The 21,270-nt window shown below is 32.5% G+C and overlaps 1 protein-coding gene and 1 long non-coding RNA gene across 2 annotated transcripts in view; both read right to left on the reverse strand.

Annotated features, from left to right (window-relative positions):
• LOC134717673 (immunoglobulin superfamily member 10-like) overlaps nucleotides 1-15,775 on the reverse strand; it is a 31,091-nt gene extending 15,316 nt beyond the window's left edge. Inside the window, exons 1-11 of the mRNA XM_063580171.1 lie at nucleotides 15,631-15,775; nucleotides 14,550-14,597; nucleotides 13,266-13,342; nucleotides 11,358-11,429; nucleotides 9,809-9,905; nucleotides 7,722-7,894; nucleotides 6,818-6,962; nucleotides 5,696-5,814; nucleotides 4,795-4,936; nucleotides 3,003-3,169; nucleotides 635-782 (exon numbers count right to left, since the gene is read on the reverse strand). Of these exons, the coding sequence (XP_063436241.1) occupies nucleotides 635-782; nucleotides 3,003-3,169; nucleotides 4,795-4,936; nucleotides 5,696-5,814; nucleotides 6,818-6,962; nucleotides 7,722-7,894; nucleotides 9,809-9,905; nucleotides 11,358-11,429; nucleotides 13,266-13,342; nucleotides 14,550-14,597; nucleotides 15,631-15,775 (1,333 nt within the window). The remainder of the gene's footprint in view (nucleotides 1-634; nucleotides 783-3,002; nucleotides 3,170-4,794; nucleotides 4,937-5,695; nucleotides 5,815-6,817; nucleotides 6,963-7,721; nucleotides 7,895-9,808; nucleotides 9,906-11,357; nucleotides 11,430-13,265; nucleotides 13,343-14,549; nucleotides 14,598-15,630) is intronic.
• A 487-nt stretch (nucleotides 15,776-16,262) lies between these two features.
• On the reverse strand, nucleotides 16,263-17,433 carry LOC134719469 (uncharacterized). The gene is made up of 2 exons (XR_010107595.1): nucleotides 17,112-17,433; nucleotides 16,263-16,312 (listed from the first exon to the last, which is right to left on the reverse strand). It is a non-coding gene; the product is annotated as an uncharacterized LOC134719469 (long non-coding RNA).
• Nucleotides 17,434-21,270: the final 3,837 nt, after the last annotated feature.

The following is a 21,270-nucleotide window of genomic DNA, read 5'->3' on the forward strand; positions in this document are numbered from 1 at the left end:
ATATTAACGTTATTACCTGTATGGTTACTATGACGTGGACAAATTTGGTATCAGTTCTAGCAGTAGATATATTAACGTATTACCTGTATGATTTACTATGACGTGGACAAATTTGATATCAGTTCCAGCAGTAGATATATTAACGTTATTACCTGTATGTCTTACTATGACGTGGACAAATTTGGTATCAGTTCCAGAAGTATATATATAAACGTTATTACCTGTATGGTTTACTATGACGTGGACAAATTTGATATCAGTTCCAGCAGTAGATATATTAACGTTATTACCTGTATGTCTTACTATGACGTGGACAAATTTGGTATCAGTTCCAGAAGTATATATATAAACGTTATTACCTGTATGGTTTACTATGACGTGGACAAATTTGATATCAGTTCCAGCAGTAGATATATTAACGTATTACCTGTATGATTTACTATGACGTGGACAAATTTGGTATCAGTTCCAGCAATAGATATATTAACGTTATTACCTGTATGTCTTACTATGACGTGGACAAATTTGGTATCAGGTCTAGCAGTAGATATATTAACGTTATTACCTGTATGTCTTACTATGACGTGGACAAATTTGATATCAGTTCCAGAAGTAGATATATTAACGTTATTACCTGTATGATTCACTATGACGTGTATAACCTTGATATCAGTTCCAGCAGGATTCGTTGCCTTGCAGAAGTAAATGTTGCTATCGTATACACCAGCGTTATGAATTATTAGATATGGACCATGAATTTGGACATTGGATGGAAACTTGTGCTAGAACGAAAAGTATATAAAAAAGACAGCCTTCAATAAGGAACAAAGCCCATACTGCATATAAAAGGTCACGAAATGACAAATTTTATACAACTAAAACTCATATGTTCATATAGGTGTAGAGTCGAAATGAAATAAAATAAATCCGTAAAATGTATGAATGAATAAGAAAATCAAAGGACAAACATACGCGCACATCCAAAATAGACGCATTTTCTAAAAAGATTTGTATTTTAATATTTTCCTTTTGTTGCCCCAACGAGGGATGTTTTTGGTGAACATCAACCCAATTTGTGTCAGGAGTAGACACTAGTATCCAATATCCTTTGTTCTTCTTTCATTGTTAAAAAGTATAGAATAGTGTAGGGATACCGCTAATATATTTAACCCCGCAACATTATGTATGTATGTACCTGCCCCAAATCATGAGCCTGTAATTCAGTGGTTGTTTTTGTGTTACATTTTTGTTTTTCGTTCATTTTTAGCTCACATGGCACAAATGGCCAAGTGAGTTTTTTCGTCACCTGGTGTCCGTCGTCCGTCGTAGTCGTTAACTTTTACAAAAATTTTCTCCTCTCTAACTACTGGGCCAAATTTAACCAACTTGGCCACAATCATTATAGGGGCATCTAGTTTAAAAATTGTGTCCGGTGACCCGCTAACCAACCAAGATGGCCGCCATGGCTAAAATAGAACATATAGGTAAAATGTATATTTTTGTTTAAAAAAAATAAACCAAAGCATTTAGAGCAAATCTGACATGGGATAACACTGTTTATTAAATCAAGATCTATCTGCCCTGAAATTTTCAGATGAATCAGACAATGGGTTGTTGGGTTGCTGCCCCTGCATTGGTAATTTTAAGGACATGTTGTCCCTTTTCGATTAATAATTTGAAGATCATTATAGATAGCGATAAACTGTAAACAGCAATAATGTTCAGCTAATTAAGATCAACAAATAAGTCAAATGATCAAAATGGTCAGTTGAACCCTTAAGGAGTTATTGCTTTAAAAAGTTTTAAAAATGTGTGCTGTGACCCGGCAAACCAACCAAGATGGCCGCCATGGCTAAACATAGAACATAGTGGTAAAATGTAGATTTTGGCTTATAACTCTGAAACCAAAGCATTTTAAGCAAATTTTACAAGGGGTTAACTTGTTTATCTAGTAAATAAATATCTGCCCTGAAATTTGCAGATGAATTGGCCAACGGGTTGTTGGGTTGCTCCCCAATTGGTAATTTTTAAAGAAATTTAGCCGTTTTTGGTGATTATCTTGAATACTATTATAGATAGAGATAACCTGTGAACATCAATAATGTTCAGCAAATTAAGATCTACAAATAAGTTAAATGACCAAAATGGTCAGTTGATCCATTAAGGATTTATTGACCTTTATAGTAAATTTTTAACAATTTTCATTAATTAAGTAAATTTTGGAAAGTTTTTACAAAATGTTTTCCTCTGTAACTAAAGGGCCAAGTTCATTACAGATAAAGAAAAATTGTAAGTAGCAAGAATGGTCAGTAAAGTATGATCTACAAACATATCACCATCACCAAAACACAATTTTGTCATAAATCCATCTGTTTCCCTTGTTCAATATGCACATAGACCAAATTTTATTTATGTAAGCGACACAGGCTCTTAAGAGCCTCTAGTTTATATAAATAAGATCGTTAGTTTTCTCGTTTGAATTGTTTTACTTTGTCATTTGGGGGCCTTTTATAGCTGACTATGCGACATGGGCTTTGCTCATTGTTGAATGCCGTACGATGACCTATAGTGGTTAACTTCTGTGTCATTTTGGTCTCTTGTGGAGAGTTGTTTCAAAGGCAATCATACCATACCTTCTTTTTTTTTATAGTTGAGCCTTTTAGTTTTGGTTCATTTTTTTATATGATTACGAAATTTATAAGGTATAAAAACTTTGATAACATCATTGATAAGTAGCATAACGTGGAATTGCGAATAATATTACATTGCATGCAGTGAATTACCCTGATTTCCAATTGAAATAAAAGTGAAAATTTCACTGGGTGATTTAACTCTCCTGACGTCGTACAACAATAGTATTTGATAAGACGTGAATTACTTATTATTTATTGGAATAGTTCGATTATTTATTCCGTCATTAATATTAGATAAGTGCCCATTGTTAAACAATCATAGTTGTACAAATACGTTAAAATTTGTGAGTTTAGAGTACTAAGACATACATCGAAAGTGTCCCAGGTAACAGTAGGTGTGGGAAACCCTTGTACTTGACAGGCTACAACTGATGATGGCTTCCCTTCTGGTATGATTAACTTCTGTTGGAGGGTAACTATTGGTGGAATCATAAAGGCTGTTGTTGGAAGAGTGGTCACAGAAGCTACAGTAGTTTCTGAAAGCATATATAAAATAGAATCAATACCAATAGACATAATCTGGAATTGTGCCACATGTGGAACAGGATCTATTTACCTTTCCGGGGCATCTGAGATCACCCCCAGTTTTTGTTTCGGGTTCGTGTTGCTTACTGTTTAGTTTTCTATGTTGTTTCTTGTGTTATATAATATGTCTGGGTTTTTTTTCATTTTATGCCATGGGGTGTTTTTGATTTTATAAGTTTGCCTGTTCTTATGGTATTTTTTGCCTCTCTTTTATCTTTCTTTATCTTCCCATCAAAATCATCTTTGAAACTTCCCACCGATGCTTGCAATTGTTATCAGAAGTACCAGGATTATATGCAGAGTGCTAGCAAAAACGGTAATTATCATCGTGAAAAGACATCTTGGTATTACGTAGTTTGACAAAAATATTTTTCGGGATGCGAAGGGAGTAGTACGATTTCAGAACTTTATCATAATAAGAAGTCAAGCAATTGTGCATGCATTTTAATTCTAATTTGACATTTTTCTAATGTTTCCAGTATACAATCGTGATATAATTCAAATATATTCATATGTCAGCTAAAAGAAAAATTCATGATTTATTTTACCTGTTCCAAGAGTACTCCCATATTAGAATGATTAACTCTCATTTCAAATGGTTTAAAGGACATCACTGAACGATGACGTAAGAATGACAGGATTTTACAGAAAATGTATTTATTTTTACAACGGGTTGTCTGATATTTGACCCCTTGTTTTTACTCGTGTAGCCATATTTTACACAAAGGGTTAATCTGTGGCAAAATCACGATAAATTCACGCCCCGGTCAATTATTCCTTAAACAGAAATGGGGACCATAAGAGTAAACTTATAGAAAATACCAAACTTCGAGGTAATTCATAACGGAAGGTGAAAACATCAAGCGAGTAAAACAACTGTCATATTCCTTTTGTTTTGATTTTTGTTGTATTGTCCTTGATTTGTTGTTCTTTAACTTAGCATTATAAAATTCAAAGGATTAAACCCATTTAGAAATTACAATGTAAGATTAAACCAAACTATTATAGTCAGTTGAAAAGGGTTTTACTCATCAGATCGACACAAAGGCATTCACAAACGACAGTGTTTCCAAGCCTATTAGTATGAGATGATTAAGGTACTGAGTTGTTTTTTATACTGCACTCGTTCTATTTGAGCAGCCAAAATGCGTTGACTGTATATTTCTATGTCATATACAGTCACATAAGTTTCATTAGTGCATCATATACGTTGTACTTGGAGTTTTATTGGTTCATGATACATTGTCATAGCAACAGCTATAATTTATCTTATCAAAATCCAGATGTTGCTTGAGAGAATTTTCCGTTATACATTTCGTAGAGTTGCCTTACTTTTTTAAGCTTTTGTTACAATTGTACAATCGCTGGTATGTTTCTTAACGTTGGATTTTTGAAAATGTCTTCTTGTTTGATTCGAAGTATTCATTTGTTATACTTATACTTCTGTAATATTTGGGTGATAAGTAATGTGGGATATTTTTTTAACGGTCAAAAGTCATCTTTTTATGTTTATTTTTCAAAATGATTCCATTTGTTTAAACATAACATTAACATATAATTATTATACTATTCTCACCTGGAGAAATATACTGAATGATATACTCGGTTGACGTCGACCCAAAGTAATTATGAGCCGTACACGTGTATTTTCCCGCCATTTCGCTATTCATTTGATTTATATGCAAGTTATGTCCGATAGTACTCATATGTCCTGCGAGCTGTAACGAAATCAGGAATGTTTGTTTCTATATATCTAACAAAATATCTAGTGTGTTTCTATCGAACAAAATATATAAAGGGATACATATGTTTAATCGATATAATTAACGTTATTTGACTAAATACATTATAATTGAAACATGTTTTTTTCATCTCATAGTATTATAATTGTACTCCTGTCTTATAAGTATAGCGTTAATTTGATTGACTATTGCTGCCAAAAAATAAGGTACACACCAAAGGGTACTAGTTAGTTTATGTCATTTCACTAAAAAAATTCCAAATAACACTTTGATTTAGTCAAATGTATTCGAATATCTATAGTGCCACTTTGACAGAAAACAACGAATATCTTTTAATTAGGATTACAGTATCTAGTATACCGAATGCAATTTAGCACAAAACTTTACCTGCTATGAGCAAGACGCCCGATGCCACGAAAATAATATGTTAATACTCATCATTTTCCGTTTAATAGAATTTTATGCGACTGAAAAACAAGTAAAAGGTTAAGCTAGCTTTTAAATCCATCACCAACAAAGACAATGCCTGTAGCAAGTTAGGAATATTACAGTTGTTGCTCATTCGTTTGATGAGTTTAAACTTTTCATTTTGCCATTTGATTATGGACGTTCCGTTTTTAATTTTCTTCGGAGTTAAGTATTTTTGTGATTTTACTTTTTAATAATATACCGTTTTATTAGTAAAGACATTAATATTAGAGCAATATACAATTATGTGTGTAATATGATAATAACCCGTGCATAATGCCACGTAACTACAGGTGAAGGGAATCCTTGTGGTGAACATAAAAGTGCTTGATCTTCTCCTTCATGCAGGGATATCACCTGTCTTGCATGAGCGAAATAAGGTTTATCTGAAAAGCAAGAAAGAAAAAGACACACTAGTAGAGGAAATTATTTTTATGATGGCGGCTAGTCTTAAAAAGGAATTTATACATGTAACTTTTAGTACGTGCATGCACTATTGATGTTTTTTTGTTGAAATAGCACATTAGTTCAAAATTGAATTATATTGTGCCAAGCAGCTGATATTTAACATGAAAATTTGCATTTTGCGCTGGTCTTAAGTCAGGAGCCTCTAGCCCTTGTTAGTATTGTATTTTTTTTAATTTTAGTTTCTTGTGTAAAATTTTGAGTTTAGTATGGCGTTCATTATCACTGAACATGCATATGTATTTGTTTATGGGCTGAAGAACACATCTGAGTGCGGGTGTTTCTGGCTACATTGAAGACGTTTTGGTGACCTTCTGTTGTTGCTTGCTCTATGGTCGGGTTGTTGTCTCTTTATTACATTCCACATTTCCGTTTTCAATTTTGTACAAGTAAATAAAGACAATTTGAAGTTCAAGAAATCTAGTCGTCTCGGAATAGAATATAACGATTAAATATACATTGAATAACAACCTCTTCAACTTCAATTGAGAACAATGAAGATGTATGTAGTACTATCTATGCAGAAATAACTTTTTTTTTCATTTTTCTTCCAAAATTTGCCAAACAGCCAATAGGAGTATTGATAACTTTCCCAGTTCTTTTTCATGTATGTTATATATGTTCAACTTGGTAATAGTATCGACATTAAATTGTAATACCGATATATCGGTTTGAAACTATTTATTAATCTGATGTCGATTTTTCGTTTTGATATCGATATTTCACTTTGAAACCGGTATTTGTTTTTGTGTATCTGGGTAGTGATATTTCATTTGAATGCAAATATTTGACTTGTGAATCAAGGAAAAGGAAAATACAATTCTGTATATATTAAATATACACTTAACTTAATTTAAACACCATCGTTACTGTAATGGATTATTCTTAATAAACTCGAATATTCATATACTAGTATATATTTACCACCGGTTACAGTTATTTGTATATTTGTTGTTGTAACAGCTTTTAGCTGTATGTATCCTGTGCAAATAATGTACATATCACTCTGTGGTGTTATATAGGCATGTGGTGTCGGGGATTTAGTTGTGGGTATTGCTATTTTTTTACCCTGAAACATGTTAATCATTAAAAACAATTACTTAAAATACAGAATATGAAATTAATTCAATGTTTAAATACGTATGATTTTGTTTCTTGTTTTGTTTTCCCACATACCTTCAAAAAGATAAAAATTTTAAGTAATCTAATTTAAATTTTCTCTAACCAGTTGGTTGCGAGTTGATATAATTACATCGTGAAGGTTTGTAGATTATTTACCGGGTTTGTTATAACATGAGGAACACGACGGGTGCCATATATGGAGCAGGATCTGCTTACACTGCCGGAGCACCTAAGATTACCCCCAGTTTTTGGCGGAGTTCGTGTTGCTCAGTCCGTATTATTCTTTGTTGCGTTTTGAGTATTGTTAAATTTGAAAATCCTGAATCCAAAAGTGAAACTATAAATCAGAAGAGTAATAAGTAATAGTTAAAAAAGAAAATAGGCGAAACATATTGATATGTTATGAAACTTTATTTTGAATTTTTGATTTAACAATAATGACATAGAAAGCCATTTGAAGGCTAACTTTAACTTGTTCCTATATCACTGTGTTTTTTGTTTTTTTTCGTAGGTACCAATTTTCATGGATTTATGAAAACTTGCATATTCTTGGATATGTAAATTCGTTGTTTTGGCGAATTCTGCATACATTCCTTTAGAAAATCTGTATTTCGTTGAATGAAATTCGTGGTTCCCCAGTCCCCACGAAATCCACGAAAATTGGCATCCAACGAATATTAATGAATTCGCAGTTAGCAATGCTTACATGTAGTGAACCAATTTGCATCTGCATTTGCACCAGGTCCACATTATGTCCATAACAGGATATTTCCAACCTTGTTCCCCATCTTGTTGTTATACTGGAATGGTCAGTTGATATATAGGGACGTTGTGTTGGTTTTATTGTAGTCGTTGTAGGTAACATTGTGGTTGTTGGGGCTACATTAAAAAAGTTTAATTTACGGTATATCTAGATATCAATATTAACGCCTATTATTATATTACGTCTACAGAATGCCCATCAGCGTCGCCAAAATAAGAAAAGTACGAATAAACTCTTTTAAGATACTAGGATTACAATTATGTACGACAGAGGGGTGTTTGGTTAAAAATGACTCACCAGCGACGCTCAAGTAAAACACTTTAAAGGGACCAATAAGTTGAGAGATTATTGTAACTACAATTTCCAAAGTTAAAGAGTCATAAGAACACACAATTACAATGTTGTTCATTCTGTATTAAAGTTTCCTTTTTCTTCTATTTCTGGTGTTGTATTCATGTTGACAAGTTATCACAGTAAATGAAGTGTAAAAAGCAATACGTTTTCTTACAATAAAACAAATTAAAGACATATAAATATAATTTGTTAAATTGTTATTGAATCATAAGCTTACGACAGATACGACCTTGTTCTAATAAGACAATTTTGGAATTAAGATAAGTTCAAATACTTTTGTCAGAATAAAGCATATTTGAATACACGTTGCGATTATTGAATCAATGACCTATCTGTTCAAAACTGAACGCAGTGTTTATGACTGTCTTTTTGTTAATACATATTATAACATGACGTTCTTCCAACGCTTTGAGTACACACCCGTGGTAGAATATGAGTATATTGCCAAGGCTGTTCCGATTGTACCCCCATGTCATATGCTTTTTTATGAATGTGGTAACCGACGTCATATAACGTAAGAATATAAGCATTTAACGGGAAAATACACGCTTATGAAACCGAAAATCATCACAACAAACGTAAACAAACGATGCTAAAATGTGGTAAAAGCCATTTTTTTATACATATAAGACATATAAATAAAATTATCATTTAAATTCATCCAAAATTATCTGAATACGTCATTGTAAATAGTTTAAGCATGTCAATTACTCAGTTTGATCCGTTCTTTTACGTCAATTTAATAGTGCGTTTATTTTTGGGAACGGTACATATTTGCCTCCACCTATAGCTAGAGCGCTTCGATCCAAAATAATTGCTGTATTTGTCCTATTAGAAATGAAATAATTCAAATGGGCTTACATATATCGTGATTTTACTACGGGTTGTCCCTTTTTGCCAATATATTACCCCTCGCTATCGCTCAGGGTAAAATATTTGTCCTACAGGGCCAACCCGTGGTAAAATCACGATATATTCAAGCCCCCATGAATTATTTCTTAAATGAACGATGCACGTTGATTATTATGTGGATAATTGTTATGAACAGACACTGCTGCCCCATGTCAGGATCCTGTAAATTAGTGTTACTGTATCATAGAAAAGAAGTATGTAAATGGGGAATGTGTCAAATAAACAAAAATCCAATCATTTGCCAATAAAAGAGCTCAAAACATCCGACGGTCACTAATATGTCTTCAGAACAAAGCGAAATATGCACTCGAATGCATGCTTCATCTGGCCTCTTAACAAAATAACATTTGTTTTTATATAAACAAGAAGATATGGTATGATTGCCAACGAGACAACTCACCACAAGAGACCTAATTACACAGAAATAAACAACTAAAGTCACCGTACGGCCTTCAACAGTGGGCAAAGCCCAGCACACATATTCAGCTATAAAAGGCTCCGATGTAAAACAAGTCAGACGAGAAAACGTTTTATGTTCATTATTATGTTGAATTTTATCCCATTATTTTTCTCGTTTGAAATGTTATACTTTTGTCATTTCGAAGACTTTTTTTAACTCACTATGCGGTATAGGTTTTTGCCTATAGTCCGTATAGTAAAATATACTTGTTAACAGCCATGTCATTTGGTGTCTGGTGGCGAGTTGGTAAATTTACAATCATACCATTTCTAATTTTCATATCTATCATAACTCGCAGACTCACCCGATGAACATAGTTGATTGTTACATTTATTTGAATCACAGCAATCCATACAGAACGTAACGCTCAATCCAGCACTGCCCATGATAGCATTACATTGCTGAAAATAGAAACACATTGTGTCAGTACAAAGATACTTTTTTTTCCATTTTAAAAATCAAATTTCGTCGGTTTAATGCTAGTCCCTCCTTAAATGAAATACAAAATCTTCAGATTTATTGCAGGATAGAATCGGTATCAAATCACAAATATCGTTTTGCTATTTCTAATGGAATTTTAACAATGACTAACTTCTCAGGCGAATATATATACACTGTAGCACTGTCTGGCCTTTGAATTTCCTTTCCCTAAATGTTTTGTCTTCAAAGAGTTCAATACGAATTTAACATCTGGTCCATACCTACCTTAAATCGTGTGGCGGATAAATAGAGGCAACAATAGTCCTCGGCTGTTTAAATTCATAAATCGATAAAGCAAATTTAATCAGGGCAACAAACCTAATAAAACCAAAGGAAACGCATGAGCTTTTACAGAACAGATCTATCATGAAACCCGCTATTCATACTGTATCCATGTTTAAGTTATCTGACAACAGTATATCAAATAACATTTGTTGTCGTTCGTTGCTGTAAATGCTATTTATATTTCCGTTCATTATTTTTAATAAAAAATAGTCCGTTATTTGTCTCGTTTGAATCATTTATAATAATTGTCATTTCGGGTTTGGGGTCTTTAATTGCGTACTTTGCTGTATATTTTGGCTTATTATTAAAGACCGTACGATGATAGTAGTTGTTGACCTGCATGTCATTAGGTCTTTAGTGAAGATTTGTCTCATTTGCAATTATACCACATCTTTTTATTTCTAAATTTAGTCTCACTGAATTACTTTTTACATAGCATAATGACACAGGATATCTTTTTAAGGTCGCTTTTACCCTTGGAATATATAACTGAATGTGAAAAAAAAAAAGAAAAAAAATGTAAAACGGGCTTTTAAGAAGTTTTAATTTATGTCATCTAATGAAGCTTTGTTATGTAGATTTCAAATATGTAATACGATATGGCAAGGTTTTTTAATATAAAAAGTAAAATAACAAACATATTCTACTCTAAGGAAAAATCAAAACGGAAAGTCTTTTATATCAAATGGCAAAAGTTCAAACACATCAATCAAATGGATAACAATCGTCATATTTTTTACTTGTTAAATAAATATAGGCAGATGTAGTGTGAGTGCTAAAGAGACAACTCTCCATCAAATTACAATTTATAAAAATAACCATTATAGTTCAATGTACGGCCTTCAACACGGAGCCTTGGAAAAACAAACTATAAAGGGCCCTAAAATTACTAGTGTAAAACCATTCAACCGGGATAATAACCGGAGGTGTCCTTCAGCTGGCCCCTAAACAAATATATACTAGTTCAGTGATAATGAACGCCATACTAATTTCCAAATTGTACACAAATAACTAAAATTAAAATAATACAAGACCAACGAAGGCCAGAGGCTCTTGACTTGGGACAATCATTAATTGTACGTATTTACCCTCTTTGAATGACAGCTGAGTTTGAATCTTCTTTCACCACCGATACTCCTTATTTCTTGTGTCATACACATCTGTTTGAATAAAGAATCATATAACCTTCTTTGTGATGAGTTTGTTATAATGGTCTTATATGATCATTTATACTGAACTTAACTTTCTGGTTTGTGTGGTTTTGTCTATTTAAAAAGTGTATTCTTTTTGTTTTAAATGCTCTACTTAATGTTCTGTTTTATTATAATTGTCAACATGATGTTGATGATATCTTTTCTATTGGTTCATTGAAGGTGGTACCGAACACATACACTAATATTAATTTGGCTTGTTTAATTTTCATAAAATTTTGACAAAGTATTTACTTTGACTCTTTGACAATAATATAAAAATTTCAAAACATTTGAACCAACCAATTTATCAGAAAAATTACACTGGTTATATAGCAGTTTGACAAACACTAATTTTGATCATTGAGAAGCTTATTTTTCCCTTAACAATACAACGTAATTAAAACGTTTAGATGATTTTACAGAGTTATCTCCCTGTAGTGTTAGGTACCACCTATAATGCCGTGGATAAGTCGTATATTACAATATGTGTAGTCTATTCTTATGTAAAAATGATGAGTTTCAAATTTGGTCGATGCAAGTATTAATTAACATCTTGGTTTTTCAGCGTATAATTGGTCCAGTAGTTAGAACTACTATGTGGAATTGCTATGTAATGGAGCGTATAATTGGTCCAGTAGTTAGAACTACTATGTGGAATTGCTATGTAATGGATGCAAAATCTTTTACATCAAGTGTTCCTAGAAAGTACAAGAAAACATATAAACACCAGAGTTTTATATTTCAAACGCGTGACTGCCTTGTCTCGTATGGTTTGATAATTTTCTGTTTGTGATTCTCTATAACTTCATTATTAATTTGGCCTACTTACATTTTTTATTTCATATTTCGGTGATAAATTTCATTTAACTAAGTCAAGCAACTTCCGTACTTATGCTAGTACTAGTTCTTTATGAGTTTTTATTAAATCTTAAAGTTCCCTTTTAAAGTGTTTAACGATTTCTCCAAAACTTGTCGTCTATTATAAATGGCAATTTATTTGATGATCAAAATCTTAATAGATGTTTAGGAAATGTCATGTAGTTAGGTGGAATTCAGATGGAAATCATCTACACTACACGGTGATGAGGTAGTGTTTATGGAAGTCAAAGATATAGAATACACCTATAGAGTTTACTTTTTTCATCTTCTATATTATTTATTAAATCTTACAGTATTCACACGGGTGTCACATGTGGAGCAGGATCTGCTTATTCTTCCGGAGCACCTGAGATCACCCCTAGTTTTTGGTGGGGTTCGTGTTGTTTATTCTTTAGTTTTCTATGTTATGTCATGTGTACTATTGTTTTTCTGTTTGTCTCTTTTATTTTTAGCCATGGCGTTGTCAGTTTGTTTTAGAATATGAGTTTGACTGTCCCTTTGGTATCTTTCGTCCCTCTTTCACATGAAGTATGTATGGACATCAAAGTAATAGAATATAGCTTGAAGGTACACATATTGTTCATTTCCTATATTTTAAAGTAAATCTTACATTCAAGACAAAACATGTTGTTCAGGTACTAGTAGTATGTATATACCTCAAAGTTATAGAAAATACCTAGGGGGGTTACTTGTTTCATCTCCTTTATTATTCTGGATTTATTATTATTCGTTGGATTTCTATTTTCGAGAATTTGGAGGGTACAGGGGAACCACAAATATAATGTTCAACGAATTACACGTTTTATGAAAGACTGATGCAAACTTAGTCAACAACTTAAAATTAAATATCCACGAATATGCAAGTTTTCCAAAAAGTTGGTACCCACGTAAATAAATGAATTGATTGTAGTTTGTAAAACTTACATCATCTACACCACACGTTGTGGAGGTGGAACAGTCTGATGGGTGAATTACATCCTCACAATGTAAACATTCCAAAGCTGGCACACAACAAAATTATCAAATATAGATTACACATATAGTAAAAAACTAACTGAAACATTAACGGTTTTAATTTCAGTGCACCAGATGCGTATGTCGACAAATAATATGTTTTTCAGTGTATCTAGATGACATAAATATTAGAATGAATATTTGATATTATGGAGAATCAGTAATCTCATGACTATCAAATGTTATCATAAGGAAACCCTGTAATTTTTTTACATTTGTCAATATCGGATACTTTAAGAGAACTGTAATTTTTAATCAAAATTCTATGATATTTCTTTTATTTTGGGCCTCTTCTTGAAATTAATATTATACACAAATTTATATTTTGTTTATCAAAGGAGGAGTTTCAAAATATAACTGATTTAGATTCTAAGTTCTTAGTGGTGTTGAATATACGTCTGCGACAAAAATATGCCGATATCATATGTATAACAGGTTTTAATTGAGGTATCTTTAGTTTTTTTCTAATTTTACTGGTTTACTCAACTTTTATATCCTTGACATTGCTGTTAATTCGTTTGTCTATTGTGCTATTGATTTCAATGAAGATCCCTTATAGTAAAGTTATTTCGGTGTCTTTAAAGTGTTATATTTTTGCTTGTATGGCCGTTTTGAAATCAACAGATTAATAAAGGAAGAGAAATTGAAAAATATGAACTTGTATTTTCAGAGGAAATGTTTTGTTCGGCCTTTTCCGATAATGTTGATATTCGTTGACTGTTTCTGTGCTTTTTTAAACCTTATTTAATGAATTAATGAAAGTTGTCCATGAACAATGTTACGTGACTTTTAATTTCAGCTATCTTGTATTGTCTGACCTGCCAGAAACTTTAAATGGGTATCAGATTGTAAACTGCTTTTTACAAGGTATACTTTTGATATTTTAATAAAACATGCACTATAAACATTTTCTCAAACACGACATTATAAGGATCTTTATACGACAGTTCTCATCATTTATTCAGCCTATCCTTCCTGAAATTACCAATAGTTTTCAGTAGGGTTCGTGTTGCTCAGTCTTAGTTTTCTTTGCATTGTTTGTGTACTCTTTTTTTCTTTCTTTTTTAAGCCATGGCGTTGTCCATTTATACTCGACTTATGACTTTAATAGTCTCTTTGTTATCCTTCGCTTCTTTTCTTCTTTTTTTATTTTCTAAATATGACCAGTTCGTCATAAATTTATTCATTACTTACATTTTGTTGGTAGTAAACATGAAAACAACACGGTTAGTTTCAGCCAGACTAAAACAGACGATTCATACAATTAAAGCTTTGTAGGTGCTTCCATGTAATGTCATGTTGTAATCATGTGTTTCGGTTTCCATACAACAACACGTTAAAACTATTATGATGCGAACAAATCAGTTTCAAAACTTTTATCACATTGATGATATAAATACCCTTAAACAAAGACTACAAAAATGTTTTGTTTTGCCTTGTATTTATTACTGTTTTAATATATATAAATGTAAGTATCTTCTCAGAAAGAGTTCACCTTGCAACACAAACTTTGTATAGTCAAATGAATCATCATTTATGTTATACTACAATAAAATGTGATATCGGCATATATATTATGAATTGAGGCCAGTGTATTCAATCGTATTACACAGTTACTATTTAAAATTCATAATTAATTGCCTTCTCACGTCGTAATGCACTTGTGCCTATTTCATTGCATTCTTTAATGTAACACCGAAAAGTTCACGTGAACTCAAACCATTTCGTTTATCTTTAAACGTGGACCGAACACCTTCCTAGATATATCGGTTACATAATAAATCAGAAATTCTATAGTGAAAACAAAGACACTGTTAGCTGAATGATTTACGTCAAATTTCCAAATTACTTATATCTTTATCAAATACTGAATTTGTTTGCTATAAAGATTGACAACGCATACGCATTCTGATCGGCGTCAATACAATTAAGTTAAAAATGTGATTTGAACAGATATTTTCAAAGGATTAACAAGCTGTATTAAATCATTGAAGAAATTTATATATAGCAATAATGCATGTACTTGTTAATATAAAAAAATGTTGTATGATAGCCAATGAAAAAACTCTCAATAAGATACCAAAATGACACAGACATTATCAACAAGTCGATGAACATCCAAAATTATCAACCCGAGTACGGGTAATTAATCTAGGACTAAAGTCCCTCATAGAATAACCCTTACTCGGGTTGACAATTTTATAAATACACCTCCTTAGTAGGCAATACACTGTTGGTTTTAAAACTGAGATTAATAAACGAATAGATTTCTTACCTAGCATGTTTATTTCTTTATCTACAACATGTATAAGACAAGGTAAAAGTGTGAATCCTTCTATTTCAGTAGGACATGAACTTGTTATCAATTCAACAGATCGAAGATTATACTGTTCACACTTTGATATACATATTACTATCATTATAATTAGTATCAAAGTTTGTATCAATAAAAAAATGCTGACCATTGTTAATTTATCCAGAAACCGTCTGCACTCCGTGCGAATGAAGCGATGTATGGTGTAAAATCTATTCGAGTTTTCTATAGTGACATTTTATCAAAAGTCATACATCATTTTGTTGAATAATATATTTTATTGTTAAAAAAATTATGGTATTGTTAAATTACATTTTGTGTTCTTAACTACTGTATTATATTGTTAAATATGATGAATATTTTGAAATGTTTAATATGCCAAATGCTTAAGACTTCATAAGTCTGTATGACTGGGATTATCATTCAATTTGTTTTTATGCATGGTTTTTACCTAACCAACATTCATCCAATATTACACATTTGAGGAAAGAGACAGAAACAAAGGTCTTTACAAGAAGACCGAACGTAGGAAACATTGCCATAACTTTATATTATGTAGCCAGGTGTATAGTGAGGCTGATAGAAGTGACATATTGATGAATGATCTTTATTTCATACTAATTAACAAAGGTGGCAGGTAGTCCTGCAAATACACAAAAAGAAGGTTTTTATAATACAATTGTCTACATGTAGAACACAACTTCAGTTATAATGTACACTATAATGTAAATGATATCAGCAAAATACATAATTACAATAATTTGCTTGCCATAGCCAATATTACTCAGTATTAATACCAATAACTCTTGTATACATTTAATATGACAAAGTATGGTTAATATGCAGTAAATATTGCTTAAATCATTTCATTAACTCTCTTTCATATTCAAAATGAAGTTTACTTAATCAAAACACTCATTTAAATAGAATTACAAAATATTGTTAAACCTGCGCTCCATAACATTACACATTAATGTTAAACAGGCTTTCCATAGTTTTTATAGCAATTAGCTCTCGTTTGTGTACAAAATAAATGTTAATTAAACTTTGCAGAAGTGAACACGGATGGTTATTATTCCATCATTATAGATGCATGTGATTAATATACCAAAACAATTATTTAACAATGAAAAATTCAATGTTTATGCAACAAAAACAACTAACCTAAATTATAGTATTCTACGTGACATAAATTATGTGTCACATAATTACAGAAGATATTATATGATATGTTTGTCAGTGTTATTAATTCATAGTGCTGCTGTTTACACAAATAATGGTACAAAAATATGAAAATACGTCGGCAATGGTTTGCCGTATGAATATTGTTTGTTTTGATGTGTTTCTCATGTTTATATATGTGTTGAAATCTTTACACAAACAATAAAAGCAATTTATAATAATATAAAGGCCAGGGAATAATTAATACAGTAATAATTTACCTGCAGATGGTATAAAAAGGCTTATTTTAAGATGTTTCTTTGATTCATTCCAGCGTTATCATAAGTGCATATTAATACGTCATCAAAACGGTGGTTCCGGTTACAATAAAAATAGAAAATTACCGGTTACACATGAATAAATTCCGGAAACGTTAGTGACTTGCTCACATACTCCCCTGCTTATAAAAGTAACGTCCTCGTTACTGCAATCATAACACAAAAAGTACAAATTTACAGTACAGAATTGAATTTTAAAATATGATACATCTCATAATATAATAAGACACACACAAAAAATTGTTCTTACTTGCAAGGCGTGATTATCTTCAACTAGAAATGCAATTCCAAGTTATTTTTGACTAGAACTTGACTTCAAAACTTTCAATGGGATAATGTTTAACACAAAAATGAAAAAAATCAGCAAAAAGTTAATGTTATCAAGTTTCAAGAAAATAAAAAAATTCAAACAGGCAACTTTTAAAATTGAATTAAACAAATAATCAAATAGCATTAGTAAACAACCTTGACTAGAAAATGTAACATACATCACTTTAAAAGTCATTAAACATTTCACATTGGTACAATATCAAAAAAATATTTGATTGTCAAAAATTGTCAAAGGCATGAACATACAATTTTAAACAGTTGACCTTGGTTCATTAAAAACATTTGAGTGTTCACCAAAGTTAGTTCTGTTTGATCGTCTCAGCTGTCGGTATCCGTTGTATCCAACTGCAATAGGGTCTTCGTATGAACTACTGTCACTGTCTGTTTGTGGTTTGAATTTGCACACTTGTAAATTTGTTCTATTTTCGACGCGAGGTTGTCCAGATTTATCAATTGGTTCAATGAGATAAACATGACGGTCAGCGTCTAAGCACTTTATCACTTGATATTGTAAAGAATTCCACTTGTCCTGAATTTTATTTCGGCCTTGTACTCTATTTCGAATACGTACTCGAGTACCAACTCCAAGTTTATGTTCAGACGCTTTTGTGTTATGAGCTTTCTCTCGTAAAACAGCTTCTTTCCTTAAGTGCTCCCCTGCTTTTTCATGAACAATCTTCATTTTACTAAGATGTTCAGAAATATACTCATGTCTATTGTCACTAATATTTCGATCTTCTTCAAAGTCAAAAAGAGAGTCAACAGGTAATCTAGGCTGTCTACCCATCATAAGATAAAATGGAGAAAACCCTGTAGACGCATGAACCGTTGAGTTGTATGTAAAGATTAATTCTGGCAGAAAATTTGGCCATTGTTGTTTCTGTTTTGGTGTTAGTGTTAGAAATAGGTCATGTAAAGTCCGATTAAACCTTTCACATTGACCATTACTTTGTGGGTGATAAGGAGTAGTTCTGCTCTTTTTGATGTTGTAAATATTGCAAAGCTCACTAATAAGTTCAGATTCGAAGTTTCTCCCCTGATCCGAATGGATACGTTTAGGTATTCCATAACGCATGAACCATGAAGAAACTAGTACTTTGGCGGTAGATGCTGCGGTTTGATTTCGTGTCGGAATCGCTGCTGTAAATTTCGAAAATACATCTGTTATAACTAAAACATTTTCTCTGCCATCACTTGCTGGTTCTAGAATCGTAAAATCTATAGCTAGGATTTCATTTGGTTTGCTTGCTAACAAATGACTCATCGGAACTGATATGCGCGGACATGGCATCTTAGCAACATTACAACGTTCGCATGTCTTGCAGTAGTTTTCGATATCCTTGAACATTCCTGTCCAGTAACACCTTGAACGAATCAAGCTTGTTGTCCTTTCTATTCCTTGATGACCTGCTTGTTCATGTAACATTTCTAACACTTGCTTTTGTAAAGCCTCTGGTACAACGAATTGATGTGTTTCACCTTGTTGTGGATCAGTTACCTTTCTATATAGAATCCCGTTTTTGAGGAACATTCTGTCCTTTTGACGTAACATAGATATTACTTTAGGAGACTCTTTCATTCGCTTGATGACGGTTTTCTTTGTTCATTAAAGTATATCAAAAACTGTTTAATCGTATCGTCACTGTTTTGCATTAGTTTCATGTCACTGTTACTATATCTAGGTAATGCACTTACTTCATTACATAACGCTTGTAATATTCCATCTTTGTCAGGCTGTTCATGTTTTCTCTCAACTTCATATTGAATTGATTCTATGGTTCTCTGGTATGCTATAACACGTAAATCGGTCGGTATATCTGTCGTGTAACTGGGTAATCGTGATAAAGCATCTGCGGCGCCATTTAATTTTCCAGAACGATATGAAATTGTAAAGTTGAACTGAGCTAACTGAGCTGCCCATCGTTGTTCTACTGCTGCTAGTTTCCCACTAGTTTGTAAATGTGATAGAGGATTGTGGTCTGTTATAATTTCGAACTTTGAACCAAGTAAGTAGTCTTTCAATTTTTCAGTTACTGCCCATTTGACGGCTAATAGTTCAAGTTTAGCAGAACTATAATTGGCATCATTCCGTTCACTAGGCCTAAGTGTGCGGCTTGCATAGGCTATAACACGAAGATCTTTTCCTTGTTTTTGCATTAAAACTGCTCCAAGTCCTCTGAAACTAGCATCAGTTTCTAGAATAAATCCAGATTTATAATCTGCAAACCAGTCGTCAGATTTTCTTTTAGATGTGTAAATGCGTCGGAGCATTCCTCTGTCCATGAAAGTTGCATTTGTTTGTTTGACTTCTGTTTTGTCTTTTCCTTGTTACAAACACTGATAAGATGATATAAAGGTCTAGCTACGTGTGCAAACTTGGGAACAAATCTACGATAATAACTCGCAAATCCAAGAAAAGAGCGCAAGTCCTTTACAGTCTCTGGTTGCGGCCATTTCTTTACAACATCCACTTTTTCTGGATCGGTTGCGATGCCATCTGAAGATATAATGTAACCTAGATATTTTACTTGTTCTTTGAAAAAATGACATTTCTTTCCTTTTAGTTTCAAGTTATGTTCTTTTAGCTTCGTTAGCACTTTATCCAATCTTGTCAAATGTTCTTCTATTGTTGAAAAGTAAATAATCAAATCATCTAGGTATATAAGCAAAATTTGGAAGACGGAATCATTAAAAATGTGCTGCATCAACCGTTGAAATGTGGCTGGACTGTTGCACAATCCGAATGGCATTCTAGTATATTCATATAACCCAAATGGTGTACTGAAAGCAGTTTTCTGTTGGTCATCGGGGTGCATTGCAATCTGGTGAAAACCACTAGCAAGGTCCAAAGTACTAAAATATTTTGCTCCATGAAGTGCATCCAAAGTCTCATCTATCCGTGGAAGCGGAAATGCGTCACGGACTGTCTTCAAGTTCAACTTCCGGTAATCAACGCATAGGCGTATAGACTGGTCTTTTTTCCTTGCCACAACAATTGGGGCCGCATACGGACTTATACTTTCTTTAATGATATTTTTCGCCAAAAGATCTTTGATATGCGCTTTAACTTCTTCGTATTGACTTGGTGGTATACGTCTATAGGGCTGAGCTACGGGTTTATCATCAGACAACTTAATTTGATGTTGCATAGTAGTGGTGTATCCTAGGTCAAACTCTTCGGATATGAAAACATCTTGATGCTTCTCTATCAAATCCACTATTTTCCGTTTTTCAGTTTCGGTACAGTTTAATTCTTTTAAGAAGTCCAGAGAAATGTCTTGTTTAAAATTGATTTCATTAATTTCAGCTTTAAAACTATTGTCTCTTCATTATCATTGGTTTTAAAAAATTCTACTTCTGATTCCTCTTGGTTTACCAAACAAGTAACTTCTCTTATAACACCAATCCTAGAATTTGGTTTTAGCCATAAATCAGTTGATTTCAAATTTGCTATCCTCACCGGATATCGGTTTCTTTCTGTAGTTGACACAGAGTCAATTACCATAACTTCTGTATTTCTAGATAACGGTTCAATGTTTATAATTTTGTTCTTTGACCTTTTCTGTGTTGGTCCTACAACTGTTACAATACTAACAGAACTAGCTGGTACACAAATTTCAGAACTTCCGGCTACTCTTGCAAATCCCTTAATTTCAGAATGTTCTGGTTTAACTGAGTTGTTTATAGTTTTGAAAAGATCCATACATTGAGATATAATGTTCATACCAATAAGGCCAGACGAGTCCTTCCTGTTTACTCCAGGAGAATCCTT

The sequence above is a fragment of the Mytilus trossulus genome, chromosome 5 (genome assembly GCF_036588685.1).
Source record: "Mytilus trossulus isolate FHL-02 chromosome 5, PNRI_Mtr1.1.1.hap1, whole genome shotgun sequence".
Classification (NCBI taxonomy): Eukaryota; Metazoa; Mollusca; class Bivalvia; order Mytilida; family Mytilidae; genus Mytilus; species Mytilus trossulus.